Genomic DNA, 26,786 nt, shown 5'->3' with positions numbered 1-26,786 from the left:
CACAGACATTTTGTTTGATTTGCTCTTTATTGTAGAAGTGTGTGGTATTCCCATGCATAGATCAAAAGAGCTCTTTTGAGGTTTTCCGAAAGGAGGTTATAGATACCTATGAATCCAGGAAGGGATTTAAAGATTCTCAAAGAAATTGGACATCAATCATTCCGCTATCTGGAAGATCATCTACAAGTAGAAAAGATTGCAGACAGCTGCCAGGGGAAACCATCTCAGCAAGTTCAGTCCAAGAACAGATGTATTTTCAGAAGTCTCTAAAAACTCCAGAATTTCTTGAAGTAATCTATAGGTAGTTCTTGCCACTATTAATGTCAAAGTGCATGCATTTTCTATTAGAAACTGCGTTAATTAAGTGTAAAATGCATTTGCTTACATCTTGGACAAAAATTCATTTCAGTGATGATATAATGAAACCGTTGCAAGAAGACATGCAAAGTAAGCTATAGGAACTCTAGAAATATGTAAAGCTTTCGGATTTGGCAAATATTTCCTGGATAAATTTTTAATATAGGTAGTAGTTCTGCTCATCATGGAACATTTTAGACAAAATATTTCTGAATAGGATTATTCTGGAAATATATTGACATTGAAGCAGATCATTCAGGTCCAGACATTTCTGGATTCCCCAGAAATGACGGTCTTACCTGAACTGTTTTGGGAGGTTTTGCAGGATTAGCCAGCATTGGGTATTGTGATGTCCAATTGGCCTCGAGACAGAGTTAATTTGAAGCCATGCCTCTGTGCTCCTTGCTTCTGGTTCCCAGTTTCAACGAGTCAAGACCACTGCAAAACACCTGAAAACAAGTCGTAAGGGAACACACCCTACCCCTTGAACTCCCCCAACCCCTGGACCAATGCTAGGGCGGGAACCTGGCTAATCCTGCAAAACCTCCCAAAACAACAGTTCAGGTAAGACCGTCATTTTCCGGAGGAATTTTGCAGGATTAGCCAGGATTGGGACATACCCAAGTTAACATTTCTCAGGGGGGCACTATTGGTCCTGGGCCCCTCATGCACTACCACCTGTTGTAACACCTTATGACCAAACGCCGCATCAGCCGATGCAAACGCTTCTAACCTGTAGTGCTTGATAAAGGGAGACGGGAACGCCCACGTAGCCGCCCTGCAAATCTCCATGATAGGCGCCTGTGTGACCCAGACCGCCGAGGCAGCCGCACTCCTGGTGGAGTATGTCGTGATGCCCTGGGGCACCGGAAGGTGCTGAACCTCCTAGGCCAATGCGATGGCCAGTTTGATCCACCTCCCTATAGCCGAGAAGGACACTCTCTTCCCCAGGGAAGATGGATAAAAGGAAACGAAGAGCGCCTCAGATTTCCTGAGGCCCTCCGTGCGCCTCAGGTAAATGTGCAAGGCATGCTTGACATCCAGCCGGTGCCAAAGGCGCTCTCTATCATGAGACGGTTCCGGGCAAAAATCTGGTAATACCACCTCCTGTGACCTGTGGAAAAAGGAGTTAACCTTGGGAACAAAAGTCGGATCCAGTAGCAGGACGACTTGATTATTGTGGAATGTACAAAGATCTGACCTGGGGGACAACACCCCTAGTTCGGAGATGCGACGGGCTGAGGTGACCGCCACAAGGAACACTACCTTAAGGGTTATGAACTTCAGGTCAACAGTCCTCAAATGTTCGAATGGTGCTCCTGTCATTGCTTGGAGAACCGTAGTGAGGCTCCATGTCGGAAACTTGTGGACTACCGGGGACGGAGATTCCTCGCACCCTTCAGAAACCTCTTAATTAACGGGACCTGGGAAAGTGGAAGGAGTCCCTCTACCCGAATAATCGTGAAGAGGGCCGCTACCTGTCTCATGAGGATGCCATGTGAGAGCCCCCTATCCAATCCATCTTGGAGGAACTCCAAGACGTGTTGTACTGAGACCTCACGAGGATTCGCTCCCGAGACCTGGCACCACTCTGCAAAGACCCGTCAGATGGAATCATAAATCCTAGTGGTGGAACCCTTGCGTGAAGCCTCAATTGTGGAGACCACCCTCTGTGAAAGCTGGACGGCCCTCAGGCGCTCTCCCTCAATCTCCACATGGCTAGCTGCAGCCACTGTGGCTCGGGATGCACCAGGTTCCCCTGTTTGAGGTCCACATCCCTCCCCGGGATCCTCCCCGGGTGTGACACTGACAGGCACATTAGGTCCGCAAACCACGCCCCGCGCGGCCAGTAGGGCACCACTAAGATGAGCTCCGCCCTCTCTGATATCACTTTCCGAACTACCCCAGGGAGAAGAGGAAGGGGAGGGAAAGCGTAGAGCAGGCCCTCCGGCCACGGAATCCCAAGCACATCGACTCCTTCCGTCCCCTGAGCCAGGAACTGAGAGAAGAACCAATCCACCTGAGCATTCTGCGGTGTGGCAAACAGGTCCACCTCCGGATGGCCGAACCTGGAGCAGATGGCCTGGAACAGTTTCGGAGAAAGGCTCCATTCCCCGTGGTCGAGCCAGTTGGCTTGATGATTGTTCGCTCCTGTGATGTGCTCCGCCCTGAGCGATTGAAGATGCCTCTCCACCCAGGCGCCGAGTGCCATCACCTCGGTTCGAAGAGCCCTGGAGTGTGTGCCGTCCTATCGGTTGACATGGTCCTTCGCCGCCACGTCAGTCAGCACCAAGATGTCTTGATCCCAAACATGGTCCTTGAAGTGCCGCAATGCCAAGTGAATTGCTCGCAGTTCCAGCCAATTTATATTGTGTTGGAGGTCCAACCAGGTCCAACATCCCTGCACCATCCGGGACTCCAAGAGAGCTCCCCACCCATAGAAGCTGGCGTCCGTTGTCAGGATGAGGCGCTCCGGCTCCCTGAACTCACAGCCCTCGTGTAGCACTGGGGAGAGCCACCACCTCAATGACAGCTGCACCTGTGGTGTCTCTTGAACTTTTCCTCGGAATTGCTGGAGTTGGACCTCTGATGCGGCAGGAGACGCCACTGGAGTGGCCTCGCGTATAGACGAACCCAAGGTACCACGTCTATGCAAGAAATGAATTTCCCCAGCAAGCTGGAGAGCACTACTACAGGAACAAAACATTGACTTCTAACTTGTCTAACTAGGGCTAACAAACTAACTTTACAGTTGTGGGACAGGAACACCTTCCCCAGCTTAGTGTCTATGATGGTCCCCAGGTGAGGAATCCTGGTGGCGGGAACAAGGGAACTCTTATCTAAGTTAACCGAAAAACCTAACTGCTGTAGTGTGGATACCACCAACGAAATATCCTCCCTCGCCTGCTCAAACGATGCTGCTTGGACTAAGATGTCATCGAGATAGAATTGGACCCTGACAAAGCGCTCACGGAGGGAAGCCGCCACCGCGGCTAGGATCTTAGTGAAGGTCCGAGGCGCCAAAGCCAAGCCAAACGGTAGGGCCCTATACTGATAGTGGCTACCTAAATAAGAGAACCTGAGGTACTTGCGATGGCCAGGGAAGATGGGGATATGGAGGTAAGCCTCCATCAGGTTGATAGAGACCATGAAGTCATTGCGCCTGATCCCCGCTAAAATGGATTTAAAGGATGCCATCTTGAATCTTCTATAGACCGAGTGAAAATTTAGCAGTTTAAGATCCAGTATCGCCCTCCATCCCCGCAAACTCTTCGGAATGACAAAGAGGTTAGAATAGAAACCTGATCCAACTTGGTCCAGTGGAACCAGTTCCACCGCCCTAATCTCTAGAAGGTGTTGGATCGCCTGCCTCATGAGAGAGCATTTATCTTTACTCTTGGCGACCGAAAATGGTTCGGTGGAATGGAGAGGAACTCTAGGCGCAGGCCAAATCTGATGGTAATCAGAACCCAGGCATCAGCGGTAATCTCAGCCAAGGCGTCGGCAAACAGAAGCAGTCTGCCGCCTATGGGTGGGGCCACTATTGACCTATATGCCTCGGCGGTAGGGACGGCCACCTCCCCCCCGAAAGGGCCTCTTCCCCTGGGGTTGGAACCTAGGCCTATCCCTGGTGTAGTGCCTATCCGACTGCCTATCTGATCTCAGAAAATACCTGCTGTGTTGTGCATCCTGATCTGACTGACGATAGGACTGCTTCCAAAAATAAGGTGCAGATTTTTGCTCCGACTTCTTTGCAGGCGGGGCATGACTTTATTTTTGTTCTTGTCCTCAACGAGGATTGGGTCCAACGGGGTACCGAAAAGGGATCCCCCGGAATAAGGCGATGATGCCAGGTGCCACTTTGCCTTGTTCTCCGCTTGCCACCCCTTCAGCCACAGGAGATGTCGGGAGGTCACCGAGGCCGCCATTGCCCGTGAGGCATACTTCATGGCATGCAGAGTGGCGTCCGCAGAGAATTGTGCAACAGCAACCGGCTTGTTGAGATCTTGATGAGTATGCACCTCCTCAGACGGAATCCTTTCCTGCATCTGTTGTAGCCAAAGGATAGCCGTGCGGCTGAAGAACGACGCAGTGGCAGCTGCCTTGATGGCCTATGCGGAAGACTGGAATGTTTTACGAAGAGTCAACTCCGCCTTCTTGTCCTCGGCCTTCAAGTAATCAGCCACATCCCCGGACACCACCGTTGATGTGGAAGCCAATGCCACCACTGGAGTGTCCACTGTGGGCATCTGCAACACCTCAGAGAAACTAGGTTCCATGTTAAAGAACCTCCTATCACTGGTGCTGGGGTTAGGTAATGTTCCTGGCTTTTCCCACTGCTTTTTAACTGCCTCTAGGAAAAACCTAGGGGCAGGGATGTCTTCCTTCGCTGGAGGAGGCTCTGAGTAAACTCGATCCTCCAGCTTTTTCTCCAGACCACCCTCCTTGGGGCCCTCATTGGCGCCCTCCATCTCACCCAGTTGCATTGTGGCCCTGGCCTTGCGCAACAGTGACCTGAACAAATCCGGAGGAAACAAACCAGAGAATGCTGGTGCCTCAGGTATGAGGGATCCTCATCACCAGACATGTCTACCTCTCTCTGAACCTGATCCCCTGCCATGGAACCTTTGCTAGCCAGAGAAGGAGAAACAGGCCAGCGCACCTCCCAGGGGGAAGGCCTCGGCCTGGCCTGAGCAGTGGCACTCCCCACTCCAGGGACCTTTGCCACCATTGCGGGTTGCACAGACCCCTTCTGTAACCCAGCAGAAATTCCATGTGAAATTGCAGAGGAGATAAACCTCTGAATGCTTGCTGGAAGTTGCTCCATGTCTCTAACGAAGGAATCCTCCTCCTCCTCTTGTGCAGTTTTCAGACTGTGGAGCCAATGATGGCCTGATGGGACTATCCCCCCTGGCCCCCCTGCACTGAAAAGGATCCCTTAGATAGGGGCCCTGTTCCACCATGGAGAGTGGGGGAGGGGAAGGTGAAATATCCCTGAGATACACTGGGGAATCCCCCGTGAGGAGACCTAGACCTGGATCTAATGGGCGATCTAGACCTCAAGGGAGAACTAGGCCTACCCCTCTGTTCAGCCCTGGACACCTGCTTTTCCCGGGCCGTGTGCCTCCTTTCCTCATCCCTCTGCAAGGCCTTGGAAGATTTTCCAGCTGCTGCAGTTTTTCGCAGTCTCACAGAGGCTGTGGGCCTCACTCGGGCCCCACTGGTGGTCCCCTACCCAGGGGACAATGGAAGGGAATCCGGCCTCTCCTCTACATCTGCCATGGCACCAGGTTAGGGCTCCACCAGGTTCAGCCCACCAGAAACAGCAGCGACAAAAAAAACAGCTTCCCCCAATCACTCACGGCCTCCACACAACGAAATCATCCTCTGGTAGACCTTTCCGGCTCCTTTTTCAAGCCGCGTAGCTGTCCCGCTCGGGGCCTCCTGGCGTCAATCTGGGCCCACAGGGCCTTGCTGCCACCGCCGCTGCAGAAGGGATGACGACCCAGGAAGGCAGGGATGAAAACGAGGCTTCGTAGTAGCCTCTGCCCCAGCCCATGCGGCCCGCAGGAAATTGGGGCCCCAAAATGGTGCCATAATGGAGTTCTGCCTCTATAGCCCCAAGAAGCAACTTTCAAATCCCTTATTGGCGGCCGGGAGTGAGCCACACCAAGGGGATAGGTATCAGATGGAGGCAAGTGGAAGAAGGCAGGGAGAAGGAATTTGCAGGATGGCACTGGATTGTTTTTGGAAGAATCAGGAACCAAAAGCAACTTGTCTTTCTTCAGCCAGACAGAGTTGAAACTAGGAACCAGAAGCAAGGAGCAAAGAGGTGTGGCTTCAACTTAACTCTGTCTCGAGGCCAACTGGATATCACAATACCCAATCCTTGCTAATCCTGCAAAATTCCTCCGGAAACAGACTATTTCAGTGTCAGAATAGTCCAAATGTACAGAACATTTGTACATTTAATAGGCAAAGCATTTAAGCTCCTACAGAAACACTAACAATCCCTAAATCTGTATGAATTTAGAGGGCAATCCCTAAATCTCTAGGGATTTAGAGGGCAGAAATCAGAGAGCTAGCAGAAATGCTGTATGTATTTAAGGAATGGGAAGCTTTGGGATCCAACAGATCCTCGCTTTTACCTGGGCCACAGTCCGCCACATCTTGTTTTGGAGCTGTTTGTGGTCAGAGATTTCAGATCTTGGAAATCTGACCACTCTGGAAGTTTATGAAATGCCAGAAAGAAAGAAAAATCAAAATTATTTGTCAATCAAAGATCAGAGACTTCCCCAGCAATGATATGTAAAATTCAATCTATCCTATGAGTCCTAGAATCATAGTGCCAAGAACTATGTCCTAAAACACAAATGACATTGATATCATCATCTTCTTCTTTTAACAAACCCATAATCCCTTGCGGGGTGGACTCTGGGCAAATGAATGGAACTAACAGAGTGCTTTAATGGCCAGATGCCCTTCCTGTCGCCAATGCAGTTTTGTTGTATAATCTTCAACATAATATTAATGATTCACTAAATAAACAACGAATATCATACTCATATAATATTGGGGATATGTAATATAGGTGTAATCATCCTATACTAATGATGATAAAATGAACCTGGGAAAAGTACAAAGCATCACTAATGTTATACCACTTTCCAAAGCAGATGAAATTTGGAGATAGATTATGGCATGTTAGTGTTAGAAATACAACTATGATAAAATAGAAATTATATCTGATACCAAGTGCTCCAAAATCCACCAAATGAAACTTTTGTAGAATCATAGTTATTTTGGAATTCAATATCCTGATGAATATACTCAAGTATAAAATAGAAGTAAATATTTTAATTTTATGAACAGTTGTGATGAAATATAACATGGTATCATTTCGTATTTAGCATTTGTGATTAATTATAAGCTATTTGTCTGTAGTAGCAAATTATAAGTACAACTGCACTGTATTTTGTTTAAGAAAATCACCCGCTCCCTTTAAAAAAAGAAAGAAATGTAAGATTGATCCAGTTCTTCAATGGGCCATGAGTTCCACTTTAATCTTTTTTATTTATATTACATTCCGATTTCATGTTTTAAAAAGTAGCTTACTTGAAATCTATAAGAACTACTTTTTCCCCCTTAAAAAGACAGTTCTAATATTGAGTTTTAGTCAGCATGAATTAAGAAAATTTAGGTACGCATTCATTCGGTCCCAGACTGAAATTATAAGCAAAAGAGCAAGAGCTTTCAGTCTGCTAGTTCTCTCAACATCAAGCTAGCAAAAGTGATGCCATTGTGACTGGAGAGGCCAATTCTCTAAGCAGCTGGCCAGGGACAGTGCAATGTTTGATACTGACACTGACAATCCTTATTTTAAAAGCTCATCCAACTGTAGCATCTCTATCTGCTACTGGTGTACTACCCATTAAGAAAAAAAGGGGGTATACTGATATTCTTAACAAGCCACAAAATAAACAGACAGAAAAAAAAAGTCAGTGTCTTGCCAGAAGCAATTGTAGCCCTGGGAAGACATTCCATTCAGCATCAATGACTTTGATAGTTGATAGCTCTTCTTCTGCTGAAACACAAAATATAAAAAGCTCCTATAGCAACTGTCAAACATAAAATAAAGGTCATTTATGCATACAAATATTTAACTGGGGCACAAAGTAACAAAATGCTCAAAGGGACTTATGGCCATGGTATTTTCGTTAAAAATGTGCAAAGAAATCAAAAAGTAGTACAAATTGAAGAAATTATAAAAGGCAGAAAACCCAGTATGACCTTTGATGCCAAAAGCATTATATTTTCATCACAATCTTTTTTTTTCTTAAATTGCAACTGAATTTGCAGATCACATTGAAAGTATGGAATAGTCTCAAAATATATTGTGCTGGAGGAAGGATAGCTCTGCTATCAGCGGAACTAATGACAACAGCAAAGAGGAGCTGGCAAGCAGATTGGTGCCTCATAACTCTTCTCTAAATAAAGGGAAGGAGTTGGGACCACCACACAGACTCCATATAAGGCTTCCCTGGGGAGACCATAAAACAGTGGTCTTTGGTAGGTTTTACAGTTCTGGGAGCAGAGGGGAGGTTAGCTTTGCCCAAGCCTCAGTTTAGAGTTTTCAAACAACATCAGGTTCATTTATTTCTTTTCTTAATCACTTTTGGAAATTGCTTAACTACTTTTTGGATATTATGAACCTTCAGAATGACAAGTTTTCTTACCCCGGGTGATTCTCCTTCAATCCTGAGTGAAGTTCAAAGACTAAAAAAATCATTTTGAAATAAAACAGCAAAAAGTATTCTTGGAATATTGATTTTGGAAAGTTAAAAATGTACTAAGGAGCCAGATAGATGGGAAATAAGATTCTGAAATTAATTATAAGAATCCTTCCAGGGTTGTTTAAAATCCTATTAAAAATATATGAAGATTTTGGATCTAAGTATAAGAAATTGATTAGAGAAAAACGCTACAAAAGGACTTTGAAGGTTGGACACTAGAGGCAACCAGAAAAAAACTAAAGATTATAATTAAAGAAGAGATCCACTAATGGAGAATTGAGAAAAGTATTTTAACTTTGAGGGAAACCAGTTAAGAGCTGTTTTACCCTGCTCTAGAAAGGGTTTTTTGCTCAAGTATTGCAGTGAAATGAAATCTTCCTCAAGACGTGCATTATCATTAGTCTTTAAGCCCTACTCTTCAATGCTACTACGATCATTGTTCAAAATCTTCCAATTATTAATGTATCCATTAATATATTTCTGTGTCATCTCACATAAACAAGTAATACACTGAAATACTTTACATGAGCTATATTCATTAAACGATGGGAAAAGAAGAAAAATAAAAAAGCAATCCTATTCAGCCAGATACAGTATTTATCACTGATACAATCCCGAGTTTCAGTTGAGAAAGTTAACTCTACAAGCTCTCTAAAATTATGCACATATTCCTGCTAAAGTTATATCCCATTTTAAACAAAGAATCCCTATTAGTTTTCACAATCACCTATGTGTATTTCCACCTTGTTACGGTTCTTCTTCAATTTATTAGCTGAGCTTTATTATTTTTATAAATTTGCATATATAATATATACATAAATATAAAATTACGTATATTATATATATATAAATATTACTTATATATTAGTTTTACACCCCATAATTTAGTTTAGACAACTAATTTTTAGTTCAGAATATGCACTGCTTCTCCCGACTCTGACATTACAGAGCTGAATATCACCAGTATATTAAAAACATCTTTCCCTCTCTCAAATTGTCATTTGCCCTCAAGAACGTCAATTAAATATTAAACTCTAATAGTAACAAAGCACAAGTATCTATTCCAAAACTGCCAGTATGCTGCAAGCAGAAATTATATTAGTGATATAATTTCCAATTTAGGAAATAATCTAGAATACTGTTATCAACAAAATCAAAAGCATCTAAAACACTCTAAGACTTTCTCAGAGAAGATAATACATTGGTGAAATTAAGGTTAACTATGTTCCAAGTTAAAAGGGCTGAGAGAATGAATTTCAAGAACTTCACCTTACTCCCAAAGTACCGTGTTTCCCCGAAAATAAGACAGGGGCTTATTTTATTTTGACCCACGAAATATGACCTTGGGTTTATTATCGGGGGTGGGTGGGGTGGGGGTCTTATTTGCGCCAGCCGAGCGAGTGGCCGGCACTGCTCTGATGTGTCCTGTTACCGCCCTGCGTCGGGCTGGGCTTTCTTTGTGAGGGGGACAATCTGGGAAGTGAGAGAGTTAGGAAGGCGGGGCTGGTGTGGGGCTGTTTCTCCAGTGAAGCGTGTGATTCATCCCCAGGGGTGAGCGTTTTGCCTCCTCTCTGCCCCGGCTTGGAAGCTGCAGAGGAAGCCTGCCATGCCCGGCGAGGGGGGGAGAAGAGACAACAAGAGAAGGCAGGTCTCGCTCCACACCTCTCACTTCTCCTCCACCCCACCTGCCACCCCTCTCGCTAAAGAGATGGTGGGGAAGGGAAGCAGCCTGGATTCTGTTAGCATTGGGGCGGGGTGGGAGGAGTTGGGCTGCGACATACGCGTCCTACCCAAGACTTGCAGCTCCGTCGTGTTTCTCGCTGTTTTGTCCAGGGAAGCACCCTGTAAAAAAAAATCTCGCGAGTTCAACTCGAATTTCATTGAAGACTCCGGCCAGCCCACAAGACTATCTGAAGGGGGAGGGGGAGGAGATTTCCTGCACGTCTCCTCACAGGGCTTCTCCCGATGTCCCAGGGGCGAAGCAACATCCCGTAAAGGAAGGCATGGAAATCCATACAACTGGGGATGTCAGAAGAAGCCTTGTGAGAAGATGCTGCTGCCAACGTGCAGGAAATCTCCTCCCCCTCCCCCTTCAGATAGTCTTGTCGGCTGGCCGGAGTCTTCAATGAAATTCGCTCTGTCTGTGCCTCTGCAGGCAGCAGTATCTCCTCGCAGGTCTCATTCTTCCTTCTCTTTGGCCGATTCTCATATCAAGCAAAACACTGCCAAGAGAGGGAAGTATCTCTTCTCCCTTCCTTGCCAAACTTTGAGTGTAGACGTAACGTTTCACAAAGCTCCTTAATCCGCGGCTGTTGGCTCCCTTGCTTTGTGTTTTTTATACACATACCGACATACCCACCCTTCCTGGGAATGCCGTTTCCCATTCCCAAGATTCCGTTTCCAAGGAAAGAAAAGCGCTGGGGCCGCACTGGACTTTCCCCCCTGCCCTGACTCCTGTCAGCCTCAACTTTGCTCCTGAAACCCTGCGGCCCACTTCTCTGCTTGAGCTCAGCCGAAGGGGGGGTTGAGGGCAAGGGCGAGATGAAGCTGATTGCTTCCCCTTTGCCTCCTCTCCCAAAAGCAGTCTCAGGCGGAGCCACTTTTGCAGCAGGAGACTCAAGCCGGCCTTCTGAAGGGTACTGTAGCAGCAGCTATCCACAATTTTTTTACCCTTATTTTGTCCCAATCCACGTGGCTCACTGGGCCACGTGGGTCGGGACGAAATAATGATTAAAAAAATTGTGGATAGCTGCTGCTACAGTACCCTTCAGAAGGCCGGGGCGAGGCGCATGGGGTGCATCACTTGGCCTCCTGCTGCTTTTGTGGCCGTAATCGATGACAAAGGCAGCCGCACTTGCCGGAGGCCACGGCCTGAGCAGCACCCGCAAATCAGCTGTTTTTTGAATGGAAGTCGGATCAGCTCAACTGATCCGATTAAGGAGCCGAGAAGCGCTGAGGTGACTAGGGAAGGGAAGGGCTTCCTCCTGTACTTGCCATGGCACCCTTTCACTTGGGCTTATTTTCGGGGCAGGGCGTATATTTACACCCACCTCAAAAACCAGGCAAAAACCAGGCCTGGGCTTATTAGCAGGACATGTCGTATTTTCGGGGAAACACGGTAGTATCCATGACTTCCCAACAATCAGCTAATCCCCTATGACCAAGGATACAGATAGGAACTAGTAGCAGTTTTTAAACTATGTTCCTTGCCAAGCAACTTAGTTCCTGTGAACAACGCTATTAATTTCTACGTGGCACTGCTGGTCCTCTTTCTTACAGAAAAAAGTGTTCATATACTGCACATCTGCTAATTCCAATACAGACAGTCCTTGACTTACAACCAATTGTTCAGAGACTGTTTGAAATTATGACAGTACTGAATGAAGGCACTTATGACCTATACTTGAAGCTGTGGCAGTGCCTCTGTAATCAGGTGGTCAAAACATAGCCACTTGCAAGCCCATCTGCACTTACAACTGAATGGGATAAGCCATCTACTTATCTGCCACATCTATGCTCTTTTGGCCACCTGTTGCCCTGCACTCTGCTGTCCCAGCTCACCTTTGCTATCTTCTTGCTCCTACTGCTAACGAGGCGTATCCAGTCTGAGGCTGGCTAGAGGGGGAAGAGACTAAAGCAGTCCTTGAGCCATAGCATCCCTTTGCAAAGAGTTCGAGGGTAGGTCTGGGTCCGTCTTCACTCTGAAAAAGGGGCTAAAAGGCTGCATTGGGCTCTTTATTTAGGGAAAAGCAACTGCCCCACCCAGGAATCTCTGAAAGGGACGTTTCTTTGCAAACAACTCCTGGATAAGTTAGGGCTCCAAAAGGGGGCAGGGAGCTGAAAACAGCCTTTTCTTTTCTTTTTCACAATGGGAGGCCAGTCCCAGTCCATCCAGGAGTTGTTGGCAAAGAAACTGCCACATGTAAAGAGGTACTGGGTGGGCTTGGGGTTGGCCTTGTGCTGAGAAAAAGGAAAGAAAAGCCAAAAGCAACCTTTCCCCACCCCTTTTCATAGCGTGAAGCCAGACCCAGACAGGTACACCTCATCATCATCAGGAGCAAGAAAATGGTGAAAGTGAGGTGAGGTGGTAAAACGCAAGATGGCAGGCGTCTCAGAATGCAGAGTGGCAAAGATGTCTGGGACTGAGCTAGGGCAGCTGCAGTTTCCAGGCTGTGGCAACAACTGTGGAGCCATATTTCTGAGGTTCCTTACTACCTTGCAAGACGAAGGGCAGGGCAGCCAAAAGAGCAGAGATGGGGTGGAGACAGATGGGTGGGTGGGGAGTTGGAAGCAATCCCTTACCTTACTGAGGCTTGGGGCTGGGATGGACCAAGTTTATAATGCATAATGGCTTGAATTGGGATGAGTCCTCGGCTAATGACTGGTATAATTACTGGGATTTTGGTCACTAAGAGATAGAATCACATGACATCCAGTGTTATGTTTGTATCGCTTAGCAATCAAAATTCTGGTCCCACTTGTGGTTGTAAGTTGAGGACTATCTGTACTTTGTGAATTTTGTTTACTTTTATTGTAACAGTCTAATAGTTGGGTTCACAGGAAATCCCACATCATTTAAAATCCAATGCATAGTATAAAGTAAACAAATCCACACACCAGATATAACTGTGTTGTTACTCTTACCTGCCTGTCCAACATTTAAATATATACATATATGAGAAAGCAATGGAGTTTTGATTGAACATGATGTATTGACAATTGTAGAAACCACATAAATGCCTGTGTTTACTCTGATATTAATTTATTTAAAGAATGAGATGTGATAATTGGTAAAAATTCTTGATCAAAACTTGGCAAATTCTTTTAATTCAAAATTCAGCTCCTTTTGCATTTAGCCAGAAAACAGAGCATTCACTTTTGAACTGTTCATATACATGAAAATGTTTGATAAAAAAAATAAAATAAAATAATTCATGAAAAAATGGGATAGCAACATACTTTTATACGTTGCTATTAATTTTAAATTCAATTTCTTCAGAGAATTTTAAATGTCAACTGAATTATATGAATTCTTTCAAGTCTGATGAGGAAAATGTAGATAGACAGACTTGAATTTACATCTGTAACAAACATACCTGTCCCAGTCAAAAGTCCAGCACTCTTCTTTCGTGCATAAGCGCGTAAGTGGTTGGACAGGCTAACAGCACTTGTAAACGCCGCATTGCAATGCACACACGTTCTAAGCTTCATAGGCATACCTATCATTCAAAAGAAAACTATAATCCAGTTCTCTCTTTAAAAATGAAACTCTCAACTCGTTTTGAAAAACCCTGAATTAAAAGTTGTTTTAAGTATGTTCAGTGCATCGGTGCAATTGTTTCACAAGGAAGGATCTAGCTTATGGTTATTATTTTCTTATCTGGCACAAAATATCCTTTGGGGTAAGAAAAATGAAATGCATGATTTGAATCCCCAAGCTTTGCTGAATTTAACAACTATTATCACTTTGCTGCTGATTTTCGCATTACACAGATTCCTTTCCTAACTCCAAAATACAATTCTGCAATTTGAATAGGCACAGTTCTGTTAAGAAGTTTGAAAGCTTGCAATGTTCCCAATAAAGAGAATTAGAAAGTCTAGTTGACAAAGTGGTAATTAAAGTGTTTTACCCACAAGACTGTAAAAGGCTCAATACTAAATTAGGTTGCTGATGAGGGCTTGGAGAAAAAGGTGGTAAAACACACCATTGCACAGCTGTTAGACAAAACATTTTGTTCGGTGCATTTTATCTTCATTACTCTGAATGCGCAATCAATAATGAAACTTAATGATTTGTAGTTTTTGCTAAAATCTGTGCTAAATAAATGATCAACTAACATCTTAGTTATCACAGAAAAAAACACACAGTGAAGCAATACCAGAAAAAATACTACCAATGATTTCTTAACTGTATTTCCATGCACATATAAAAAAATAGTCTTGGACAACACTGTCAATTTTTTTTTTCACATTATTCACATTTCAGTATGTTAAAAAAAATTGATGCTGTTAAGATTTTATTTTTAGATGTACACAACACAAAAACTAATTCTCATGTATTTTAAACATTACTGCTCAAAAGCAGGATTACAAAAGTTTTAATAACTAAGTAGCAGTATAAATTAACAATCAAATCCTATATTAATTAGAATTAAAAGTTGCTATTATGAAATTTCTTTTATTATTTTTGATTGAAGTCTAGAAAATAGCGCTAATCAGTATTAGGCAGCATAACAAAAATATCAAATACTTCATTTTTAGCTAACTATTGTCTAATTGACAGGCTTAATTGAACTCCTACCTCCTATTTTAAAGCAATTCATTGCATTATTCATGTATTTCATATTAACTCATCTTTTCAGTCCATTATAGTTATGATAGAGGTTTTCCTGTAAAGCTAGGTTATCTTACCTAGGTGAAAGTAAAAGCATAATCAGCAGTCTCATGTACTGTACCTGGTGACTTACTATATAATTTCAGACTGCAAGTAGAGAATCAAACACTTTAATGCTTACCCATTTAAGACACATCATTTTAATTGCAACAAGTTTTATATGAGGATGCATTTAATTCATATAAACATTAGACATAAGCAGATCCTTCAACAGGACTCTTCACGTCACTCTTCCAACATACTCTACTGGACCAGAATATGACAGTACCCACAAGCTCGTAAAACCCCAAGAGTGTCAAGCTGCTGACTTCAGCCTTTGAGCGATGTAGCTTTTCGTAATTTCATGCCACAAATCCAGAGAGGCAGTTTGTTCACTGAAAGATCTGCACAGGCCTAATAAACATTTGTTTTCACTACCTGCAATCTGTAGTGGTACAACAAGCAAATCACATGACTCTACTGATCATGTAATGTCTTCCAGCGACAGTCTGATTGTTGCATCATACTGCTATTGAAAGACCCATAAAACAACACCCTGCATTTTCGCCGCAATTACAAAATAATTACTCAAACTAGAGCAAGATATTATAGTAGCTGGAATACACATTATGCAGAGATCTTGGGAAAGAACTCCAGCATAATCTCTGAGAACTATGATGGAAAGACATATTTAAGAAGAGCATTCTAAAACTATACTAAGGACCCTGAAATAAAGACTGAAATTACTGACTGAATTTCTAGAGAACCTTCATTCAAAAGAGATTCTGTATCAGAACCCTGATGAGCTATGGCTACCAAAGATGCCTTCCTAGGACACATATAATCTAACAATAGCTCACATATAACCACACATCATCCATTTAACCAATCAGACATATATCAACATCGGAAATGCTGACATTTTTTACTACAGATAAAGAAATAACGATGTCTCAGCTATTTTCGGTTATTTGACTATCAATACATTTTATCAAGTATTAGTTATTAATTATCATGTATTCTTTTTATATCAAACATAACAATAAACATAAAACAAAGAATTAAGAAGATGTTCACATATATTTATTTCAATTACCCCTCAGCAATTACAAAGCAAAATCGTTTTCTATTCAGAACCTGGCCTGCACGTTCAAAATATAGGTAATTTAGGATAAGAAAGTATTTTTTTTCCTGATAAGAACTTTTCAAACAAAAAGTTTAAATAAGAATTGATTTTGGAATAAAGAAATACATATAGACACAAACACATGTATCAACACGATTCCAATTATAATCGAATAGAACAGCAGTTACAAAAACAATCTCTTACCTGACTGCATAGTCAAATCCATTTTTTGTGGGTGATACATCAAAGGACCATCTTCATCTAATGGAAGAACACATTTTTGAACAAACCTCTTTCTTGCAGTTTGATTATGAATCTTTTGAGGGGAGATATCAAAATTTCTTTCTTCTCCCATTCTTTTATTTTTCAAGAGTTCTATCAGTGTAAGTGACTGGTTTTTTTTTTCATCATGCAATAATGATTTTGCTTCATCACATTCATTGAGGCAATTCAGCCTTTCTTCCTCTGATGCAGACACCGATATATCTTCAGTCTTTAGGCCATTGCGGTATGCTTCAAGAGGTAAAACATTTTGAGACAAAAAGTCATCATTTGATGAAATTTTCTGAGCAACAAATGGTCTGGGAATAACACGACGACTGTTCAATGCCTTAAGGATTTTTTCATATTTTTCTTCATTTTGCATCATTTCATTTAGAACACAGATTGGAGATTTATGCGCATCCCATTTGGTTTTACCAAGCCTTTTTAGGTGTCCTCGCACATGATTAGATAATCCAATTTTAGTGTCAAACCAACCTCCGCAGAGCTGGCATGTGTGTTCTGTAGTACTTTCAGATTTCTCAATTGCTACAAAGAAAAATGAGTGATTTATCCATTTGCCAGACATTAGGATGTAGCTTATTTAAAACATACACATTAAAACATTCAAATAAGAGAACAAATAAAATACTAGTCAGGATACTATAACATGAGGTAATATTCATGTTAGTCTATATTTCTTGTATGCTGAAAACCTGAAGAAAAAGCTTACCTTTTCTAACTCGTTTCACTGGAGTTCCCGTCACAGTTCTTTTGAAATGCTGCATTTTGTCACTTGTAGCTATTTGCTCAGGTGAGACAACATGCCGTGCCTCATAACTTAACCCAGCTCTGTGAAGATGTCCACGGACATGATTAGATAATCCAACACCAGTTTCAAAAGTTGCTGGACAGTATGGACAGTTTTTTTTCTCAAGTGATAAATCAGTCCAGTGAAAAACGGAATTATGCTTTGGCAATGTTGTACCTATGTTTTCCAAATGATGATGATCTTGGAAATCATGCAGATAATTGTTACCTTCGCCATCTTCATAATATTCAAAATAAAATCCATCATTTTGTTCATATCTAAGAGACGATTTACCACCACCTTCTTCTTCCATTTTACCTTTAAATAAAGGGAACAGGTTTACATGGTCCTGATTAATATCACTGTAAGAGCCATCCTCCACAGACCGTGTAGTGTAATCACACAGTTCAACATTATCCCATGAACTTTCATCGTCCGTTTCATAGCTGTCTTTTTTCCCAGCAAGTTTCTGCAAAACAACAACAGTCATTTTATGTAGAATGTCTGGAAAACTGTCCAAATCATCTCCTGCTACAGATCCTCCCCTTTTGGGTCTTTTAATAAAAAAAAAATAAGTTACATGCTTATTTTTTATAGACTCCTGGTCTTTTTTCATCACAGTTAAGAGAATCCACAATAAACCTTATTAAGAGAATTATTTGAAGACAATAAAGGTAACAACCTGACAGATCTTGCAGTATCCCCTTTTAAGTGTAAAAAAAAAGGGACCACTATATTTCACAATCCTAGATATGCCTATGTGTGTGTATGTATATAAACACAAACACATACATGCATAGTTTTTAGATTTCCTGTATGATGTAAATCTTTAGGATTTGGGTCAGTGCTATTTCTATTCAAAATAAACCTGTCTGCAGAGCTTTGACTATACACTTACAGCTGACTGTGCAACGCTTTTCCGAGCCTTCTGTATCCTGGAGGGTCTCTTGTGGAGTTTTGCAAAATGACTCGTCTGGAATGCAGAGCCAAATGGTCGTTTCAGATCTTGTTTTAAAACAGAAGTCTTTGGAAAGGCAGATGCTTGCTTGATTAAATGTTTAGTCCTGCTACCGAAATGTAAAGCTTCTTCTATACCGAGCCTTTTTCTTTTATCTAGTCTAAGACGACTACCAAAGGGATCTATGCAAGCTGATGGGTGCAAATATTCCACATGTTTTTTTAAAATGCTTCGGGCTGATGTAGTAAAAGGACACATTTTACACATATAGTCAACTGTCTTTTTTGAGGATTCCATATAGGAATCTTTCACTAATGCCTTTTTGTGTGTTTTTCTCTGGGTAATATCTGTAGTGATCATTGCACATTTCACTACTGCCCCATGAGCAAGCCCTCGATGGCATTCAAGTTCATTCTCTGTCACAGCCATAAAGTTACATTCTTCACAACAGTAGTATCTTTTATCTTTTTCATGGGTTTTAGCATGCTGCACAAAGGTTTTGGGACAATTAGTACCAAATACACATTGTGGACACTGTAACCTTGCACTCCTACCCTCATCCTGAAGTTCTTTTAATTCACGAATTTCCTCCATCAATTTCTGTCTTCTTTCCTGATGAATTATCATATGTTTAAGAAGGGAATTGCGATCTCTAAAGGTCCGGCCACATTCCCTACATGCATAAGGCCTCGAAACATTTAAATGACGAAAGTGCCTGTTGCCATCCAAGTGATACATCATGTGCCTGTGCAGATGTTTTTTTTCCCTAAAATTCACATTGCACTTTGTACAGGGATAAAAAGATGGCTCATCAGAAATGAAGTTAGATGGTGATTCCAAGCCATCTTGTTCACATTTGTTCAATAAAGTATTAGAAAGAAAAGTGCTACTGTGAACAGGGGAAATATCATCTGCACACTTATTACTTGGATTATAAATCAGTTGCTGGATGGCATCCACAACTTCCAATTCCTCATCTGTAGATTCAGGCTTTACTCTTGCTAATGAATATTTTTGTGATTCTATTATTTGTACATTCTCACTCTGCTCCAAAAACTCAATATCTACTGATTCAGAATTGTCAGGAATATAATTGGATTCGTTAAAACAGTCCTCAGTATAGCGAGTTATTTTGCTAACGTCCATCTTTCTTTTTCTCCTTTTCTGTATGCCAACTTTAGGTTGAATTGGTGGCTCTTCTACGGTTTCTTCATTTGTCATAAGGAATTCTATGTATTCTTTCTGTGGATCCCAGCTTACATCACTTTCTGATCTGAAGTCACCTGCAGCTGAGGAAATCCCCGTTAGTGATTTGCTACCATCATCTTTTCCTAATGAATTTCTGCTATCCTCACTCACATCTACTTGGCTTACTAAAGTGCTATCTGATTTTATGCTTTTTCCTATTGATGGCTCTACGTCACAAGCAACTGAAGCAGAGGGAGGTAGATTTTTCATGGAATGTGATAGGTTCTTAGCATGTGCTGCTTCAGGTAACAAGAACAAAACCGGACTTGAATTTTGGGTTGATGGTTTTGTAGGAAGTTGAAGATCAGGTACCACTGTGACAGATGATGAAGAATCTGTTTGATGGCCCAAAGCTTGTGCATTAGTTAATGAAATGCTGCCTTGTTTCATAATGGAAATCTTATTTAAACTGGAGTGTGGAACTGGTCCATTAACAGAAGTTTCTGTAGACAGAACAAAATTTTCACTAGAAACAGCAGAAGCCCCAGTATGTATAAATATAGATGTTTGGCCCCCACTTAAGGCGTTTTCAGACTTGTCTGTTGATAGATCTTCAGGCAAAGCCAATGTATTATTCTGAAATGATGTTTCACTCTCTTCTAATTTGGGAATGCCACTCTTCTCAGAGATGAAATTACTGTCATCTAGCAGTCCTTTAGCACCAATGATCTCAGTGTTGATTTCTGCCTCAGCCATACTGCTGACATTCTCTGTCCATTAAGCACTTTTACTCTAAAGTAAAAAAATTAAAAAGATCATATTAGAATGCGCATTAGCATAACAATGGTTTTAAGATTAAACATGATAGTTCAAAAATATTCTTGTCACTGAAAATCACACATACAAAAACATACTACCATATTAACAAAGAGATTAATAATTTCAGAAGTGTACCTAGTTCCAAAATTCAAATTCAATGTAGAATTATAGAGCAGACATGCACAAATCATTCAAGAAAAATGCATTGAGATGTAAACAAAGCTTCATGTAGTACGTATGCACTTTGTATGGAAGTATTTCTTCAAGTGGATTTCAGTCTTCTTACAAACATTCCACAAATTAAAATCAAAGATTTTATGTTTAGCAGAATAAAACACCACATTATAATATACATAGTTGAGAAGCAATTCATTCATTTTATATAATGAATGCACCATACATTTTCATCAAAACAATACTTTTAACAACCTGTAAAAATAAAGTTTACAAATAAACATGAAATTCGACAAACACTTCTACATAAGTAAGATGATCATTTCTAGTCAACAGTCTACCATACATTCATCCCAGTACTCATGTATGTAATCATATTTGTACATCCATTATGTAACATGAGAAATTAGATTTTTTTAAAAAAACTATAAAATCAGCTAAAGTGCTTACCACTTACAAAAATTTTCCCCAAGCAACAGTATATGAGAAATGCATGTAATAAAAAGAGTTGAGATTTTAAATGCTACGTTGTAGACTCTTAAATTATAATTGTTACTGCATATGCAGTAAGTCAAGAAACGTTGTCCAATTTAATATTGTAGGCACAATGAACACATTGGAAAAATCAGGACATAAGAAAATTAAAAGGAATATAAAGGATTTACACTGTATGTTCTATCAATGCTAAATTATGGATTTATTTTCCCATTCAGGGCTACTGTACACATGTAAAAAAAAATAATTACTAATACAGAGTGAAAAACCTGCAAGCTTCCAGTTATTGCTCCATTATTAATGTACCAAGGACAAATGTTCATAAGGTTATTGAGAAAAAATGTCTAGAGCAGCGGTTCTCAACCTGTGGGTCGCGACCCCTTTGGGGGTCGAACGACCCTTTCACAGGGGTTGCCTAAGACCATCGGAAAACACATATTTTCGATGGTCTTAGGAACAGAGACATCAATTTTATGGTTGGGGGTCACCACAACATGAGGAACTGTATTAAAGGGTCACGGCATTGGGAAGGTTGAGACCCACTGGTCTAGAGGATTCTCAATTTCAATTTAAAATTATATTTGGAGAACATACAGAAAAGTAAAATCAATGGGAAAGCAAGTTTGCTCAACAACTGTGGCAAAAAGCTTATAAAATCAGGTTCTAGTCCAGTGACGGTGAACCTTTTAGAGACAGAGTGCCCAAACTGCAACCCAAAACCCATTTATTTATCGCAAAGTGCCAACACGGCAATTTAACCTGAATACTGAGGTTTTAGTACCTAAAATAATGATAAACAAGGCAGAGTTCAGCTAATTGTTCTAAGAAAAATGTGAGAAATGCACTTTTATGCCCCTTCATTTTTTTCTGCTTTTGAAATACCGTGTTTCCCTGAAAATACGACATGTCCTGCTAATAAGCCCAGGCCTAGTTTTTGCCTGGTTTTTGAGGTGGGTGTAAATATACGCCCTCCCCCGAAAATTAGCCCTAGTGAAAGGGTGCTGTGGCAAGTACAGGAGGAATCCCTTCCCTTCCCTGGTCACCTCAGCACTTCTCGGCTCCTTAATCGGATCAGTTGAGCCGATCCAGCTGCCATTCAAAAAACAGCTGATTTGCGGGTGCTGCTCAGGCCATGGCGTCCAGCAAGTGCGGCTGCTTTTGCCATCGATTACGGCCACAAAAGCAGCAGGAGGCCAAATGATGCACCCCACACGCCTTGCACCGGCCTTTCGAAGGATACTGTAGCAGCAGTTATCCACAATTTTTTTACCCTTATTTTGTCCCGATCCACGGGGCTCACTGGGCCATGTTGGTCGGGACAAAATAAGGGTAAAAAAAATATGGATAGCTGCTGCTACAGTACCCTTCGGAAGGCCGGCTTGAGTCTCCTGCTGCAAAAGTGGGTGCGCCCGAGACTGCTTTTGGGAGAGGAGGCAAAGGGGAAGCAATCAGCTTCATCTCGCCCTTGCCCTCAGCCCCCCCCCCCTTTGGCTGAACTCAAGCAGAGAAGTGGCCCGCAGGGTTTCAGGAGCAAAGTTGAGGCTGACAGGAGTCAGGGCAGGGGGGAATGTCCAGTGTGGCGCCAGCGCTCTTCTTTCCTTGGAAACGGAATCTTGGGAGTGGGAAACAGCATTCCCAGGAAGGATGGGTATGTCGGTATGTGTATAAAAAACACAAAGCGAGGGAGCCAGCAGCCGCGGATTAAGGAGCTTTGTGAAATGTTATGCCTACACGCAAAGTTTGGCAAGGAAGGGAGAAGAGATACTTCCCTCTCTTGGCTTGAAAATATTTGAGAATCAGCCAAAGAGAAGGAAGAATGAGATCTGCGAGGAGATGCTGCCGACACTGCTGCCTGCAGAGACACAGAGCGAAGTTCATTGAAGACTTCTTTGGCCAGCCCACAAGACTATCTGAAGGGGGAGGGGGAGAAGATTTCCTGCACATTGGCCGCGGCGTCTTCTCACAAGGCTTCTTCTGACATCCCCAGTTGTATGGATTTCCATGCCTTCCTTTATGGGATGTTGCTTCGCACCTGGGATATCGGGAGAAGCCCTGTGAGGAGACGCCGCTGCCAATGTGCAGGAAATCCCCCTCCCCCCACAGATCATCCTTTCAAAACATAGTTTCACCAGGATGAAGAGGTGGCTGGAGATGGCGTTTGCATCGGGTTGGGCTTTCTTTACAAGGCGGACAATCTGGGGAGCAAGAGATTTAGGAAGAGATTTGGGCTGGCATGGGTCTGTTTCTCCAGTGAAGCATCTGATTTATCCCCAGAGGTGAACGTTTCACCCTTCGTCATCTCTCTGCCCTGGCTTGGAAGTTGCAGAGGAAGCCTACTGTGCCCGGGGAGGACAAGCAAGAGGAGCCACATCTCGCTCCACACCTCTCGCTTCTCCCCCCACCTCACCTGCCACCCGTCTCGCTAAAAAGATGGTAGGGAAGGGAAGCAGCCTGGATTCTGTTAGCATTGGGGCGGGGTGAGAGGAATTGGGCTGCAAGACATGCGTCCTACCAGAGACTTACAGCTCCGTCGTGTTCCTCGCTGTTTTGTCCAGGGAAGTTGAACTCACGAGATTTTTTTTTACAGGGTGCTTTCCTGGACAAAACAGCGAGAAACACGACAGAGCTGCAAGTCTTGGGTATGACGCGTGTCTCGCAGCTGAATTCCTCCCACCCCGCCCCAATGCTAACAGAATCCAGGCTGCTTCCCTTTCCCACCATCTCTTTAGCGAGAGGGGTGGCAGGTGGGATGGAGGAGAAGTGAGAGGTGTGGAGCGAGACGTGGCTTCTCTTGTCGTCTCTTCTCCCCCCCTTGCCGATTTCCTCTGCAGCTTCCAAGCTGGGGCAGAGAGGAGGCAAAACGCTCACCCCTGGGGATGAATCAGAAACTTCACTGGAGAAACTGCCTCACACCAACCCAGGCTTCCTAACTCTCTCACTCCCCAGATTGTCCCCCTCGCAAAGAAAGCCCAACCCGACGCAGGGCGGTGACAGGACACATCAGAGCAGTGCCGGCCAGCCACTCGGCTGGCGCAAATAAGACACGCCCCCCCGATAATAAGACCAAGGCCATATTTCGTGGGTCAAAATATAATAAGACCCTGTCTTATTTTCGGGGAAACACGGTATTACGTTTGCAACAATAAAAAAGAAAAACCTTTGTAATATCCTTTCTTGGTTTTTCTCTTCATTTTCTTATCCCAATTTTCTCTGTATATTTTTAATAATAGCAATAGCACTTAGACAGCTTCATAGTGCTTTTACAGCTGGTTTACAGAGTCAGCATATTGCCCCCAACAATCTGGGTCCACATTTTACCCACCTCGGAAGGATGGAAGGCTGAGTCAACTTTGAGCCATTGAGTTTTGAACTGCTGAACTGCACTTAGCAGTCAGCTGAAGTAGCCTGGAGTACTGCATTCTAACCACTGCAACACCCCAACTCTTTACTTCTTTTCTTGTTAAAATAAAACAGTTTTAATTTCTATTATTGAAAGAGACACTACCTCCCTCATAACTAAATACCCATCAATTATTTATCTGGAAGAAAACTGTATCACTATAAAATGTTCTTGTCCAGGACAATCTAAGCCTAGATACCTTTGGTTACAAACAAACAAACAAAAAACCAATTACCTTTGGAAAGGAAAATCAAAACAAGAAATGGGGGAGGGCAAAGCTATTGGTACATGGCCTGTATCTTGCAGGAAAAGACGAGGTTAGGAATGCTTTGAATCCATGGTATGGAGATTTTTTGTCCACCACAATCCGCGAGGGAAAGAAAAGCAGAGGAAAGGCCATACACGGCTGAGTGCACTTGGTGGTAGGAGAGGCAGGGCGTGACTCCTTTGTTCATTGCCAACGGAGCCATCAGCCTATTGAAGCTGAGCCCAATGTAGGGGAGACTACGGGGTTAGTTTGGCCAAGCAAATTATCCACCCACGCTATCAAAGTGGATCCTGGGCACTGCGCTGCAATGTAGAAACGGGAAATGGAGGGGCTAGCACAAGGGAAGGAGGAGGAGTAGGGAGAAGAGAGGGAAAGGAGTCTCTTCCTTACCTCGTAGCAGCCACTCAGTTGCCCTTTTCAACATTGCAGCGCCATTATTATTATTATTATTATTAGCGTTTATATACCGCCCCCTCTCCCGAAAGGGACTCAGGGCGGTGTACAGTCCACATTAAAATGCAACAGATTAAAACATAGAAATAACTACAGAAATACATGTATATGAGGAGGATAAAATATGCCAAACTGTACTGCTAATAAATAAGTCAATACAAAAGTTTAAAATATCAGATTAAATTTAAAACACTATCCCTCTAAAAACCAGTAAGAATGTGTATGCCAGGAGGTAGACGTTATAAATTATGCCAAACCAGCCAGTCGGAACAGGTGTGTCTTCAGTTTCTGTCGGAAGGAGCAGAGGTCAGTAGTGGTTCTAATGTCGGGGGGAGGTCGTTCCAGAGGGTTGGGCCCATCACAGAGAAGGCCCTACTCCTCGGTGTCGCCCGTTGGCATTGCCTCGTGGACGGCACCAGGAGAAGGCCCTCCCTGTGAGAGCGGATTGGCCGCAGGGATGTATGTGGGAGGATGCGATCCCGCAGGTAACTAGGCCCTATGCCATGGAGCGCTTTAAAAATGGTGATCAGAACCTTGAAACGCACCCGAAAGACCACAGGTAGCCAGTGCAGCTCGCGCAGGAGAGGTGTTACGTGGGAGTACCTAGTACTCCCCATGACTACCCGCGCGGCTGCGTTCTGGACTAGCTGCAGTCTTCGCCATGCCATGGACCTTTCCCCACCCACCACTACCGTCCAGATGCCTTCACTTCCCCCAAGCAGCAGGAGCAGCAGGGAGAAGAGAAGGTTGTTCCATTGCTTTTTTCACCATTGCAGCGCCACGTCATGCAGCTTGCCCCACCCACTACCGCCCAGACCCTCGCTTCCCCCAATCATTTCTTTGCTTAGCTGATTTCCAGCTTCATCGAATTTCTCTGTCGCATTTCTTGCCATCGTGTGCAGGGAAACAAAACAAACTTCGCAAGATCTTTTTCTTTCATGAAAAGTTGGAATTGAGTGGACTTTTTTTGGTCCCACAAACATTTGTTTCCATGCAAACAACGGTGAGAAACAAGATGGAGAAACGCGATGGAGCTGGGCTGAGACGACAGTGCGCGTGCCCAAATTTAGAAGAGGTTGTAAATAGATTTTAAATCCAATATATTAACAGTACATAAGCAAGGTCAGAAATATGCTTTAAATCTAGTCTAAAACTTATCCAATTTCCATATAAAATAAAGCAATACATATGCAAGTATGAAATATCCATTAGATTAATGGATACGGCTCCATTAGATAAAATTGCTTAATATTTTCACTTTTAGAATTCCCTGCAATTTTCTAAGTCTACAAAAGAATAAACATCTATTCCTAACAAAGTATGTATTGTGTAATCCGTACAAAAATGACAATAAATCAGAATTCTAATTAGTAAATCATATGCATAGAAATTTAAAAATAAGAACAAGCTCAGGCAGCAGTAAAATATTGCAAGTAAAATAAAAAATGAAATCTGAAGCATCACATTTCTATTCTTCAAAATGCAAGTAGAGAAATTATTTCAATTTCTAGGATACTTATGCTGTAAAAATATTTTTATTTTCTCCAGCTCATGACATTCACAGACCTAGACAAATATATGCTCAGTCAATTTGAGAAACTATATTAGCTTTTCTCAACAGGAAGCAACGTTGTTAACGAAGTGGTAAATTCAGTGTTAATGAGTGGCTTCACTGTTGCCACCTCTGAGGTAAAACCTTTCATGTTCCATGTTCCACCCATCTGTTCTGGTGTTAGGGGTTCAAAAAAAGAACAGACGCTTCCCATTTAAAACAATTTTATTGGTGCCCCCTGAACAGCAGGGTGATAA

The 26,786-nt window shown here is 42.8% G+C and overlaps 1 protein-coding gene across 5 annotated transcripts in view; it reads right to left on the bottom strand.

The window, feature by feature from the left end:
- Positions 1-26,786, bottom strand: part of ZNF644 (zinc finger protein 644) — a 73,645-nt gene that overhangs the window by 7,627 nt on the left and 39,232 nt on the right. For 3 of the 5 annotated variants that reach the window (XM_081948266.1, XM_081948268.1, XM_081948269.1), the window contains exons 3-5: positions 18,121-20,160; positions 17,145-17,691; positions 16,355-16,960 (exon numbers count right to left, since the gene is read on the bottom strand). In XM_081948266.1, coding sequence (XP_081804392.1) covers positions 16,355-16,960; positions 17,145-17,691; positions 18,121-20,124 — 3,157 coding nt within the window. In that variant the 5' untranslated portion in view covers positions 20,125-20,160. Of the gene's footprint in view, positions 1-7,868; positions 7,943-13,747; positions 13,871-16,354; positions 16,961-17,144; positions 17,692-18,120; positions 20,161-26,786 lie in introns of all 5 variants that reach the window. The other 2 variants (XR_014174985.1, XM_081948267.1) reach the window with 2 other exon arrangements.

Source organism: Natrix helvetica (genome assembly GCF_964273705.1).
Source record: "Natrix helvetica genome assembly, chromosome: 3".
In the NCBI taxonomy this organism is placed as follows: Eukaryota; Metazoa; Chordata; class Lepidosauria; order Squamata; family Natricidae; genus Natrix; species Natrix helvetica.
This window is presented reverse-complemented; position numbering and strand designations above follow the sequence as displayed.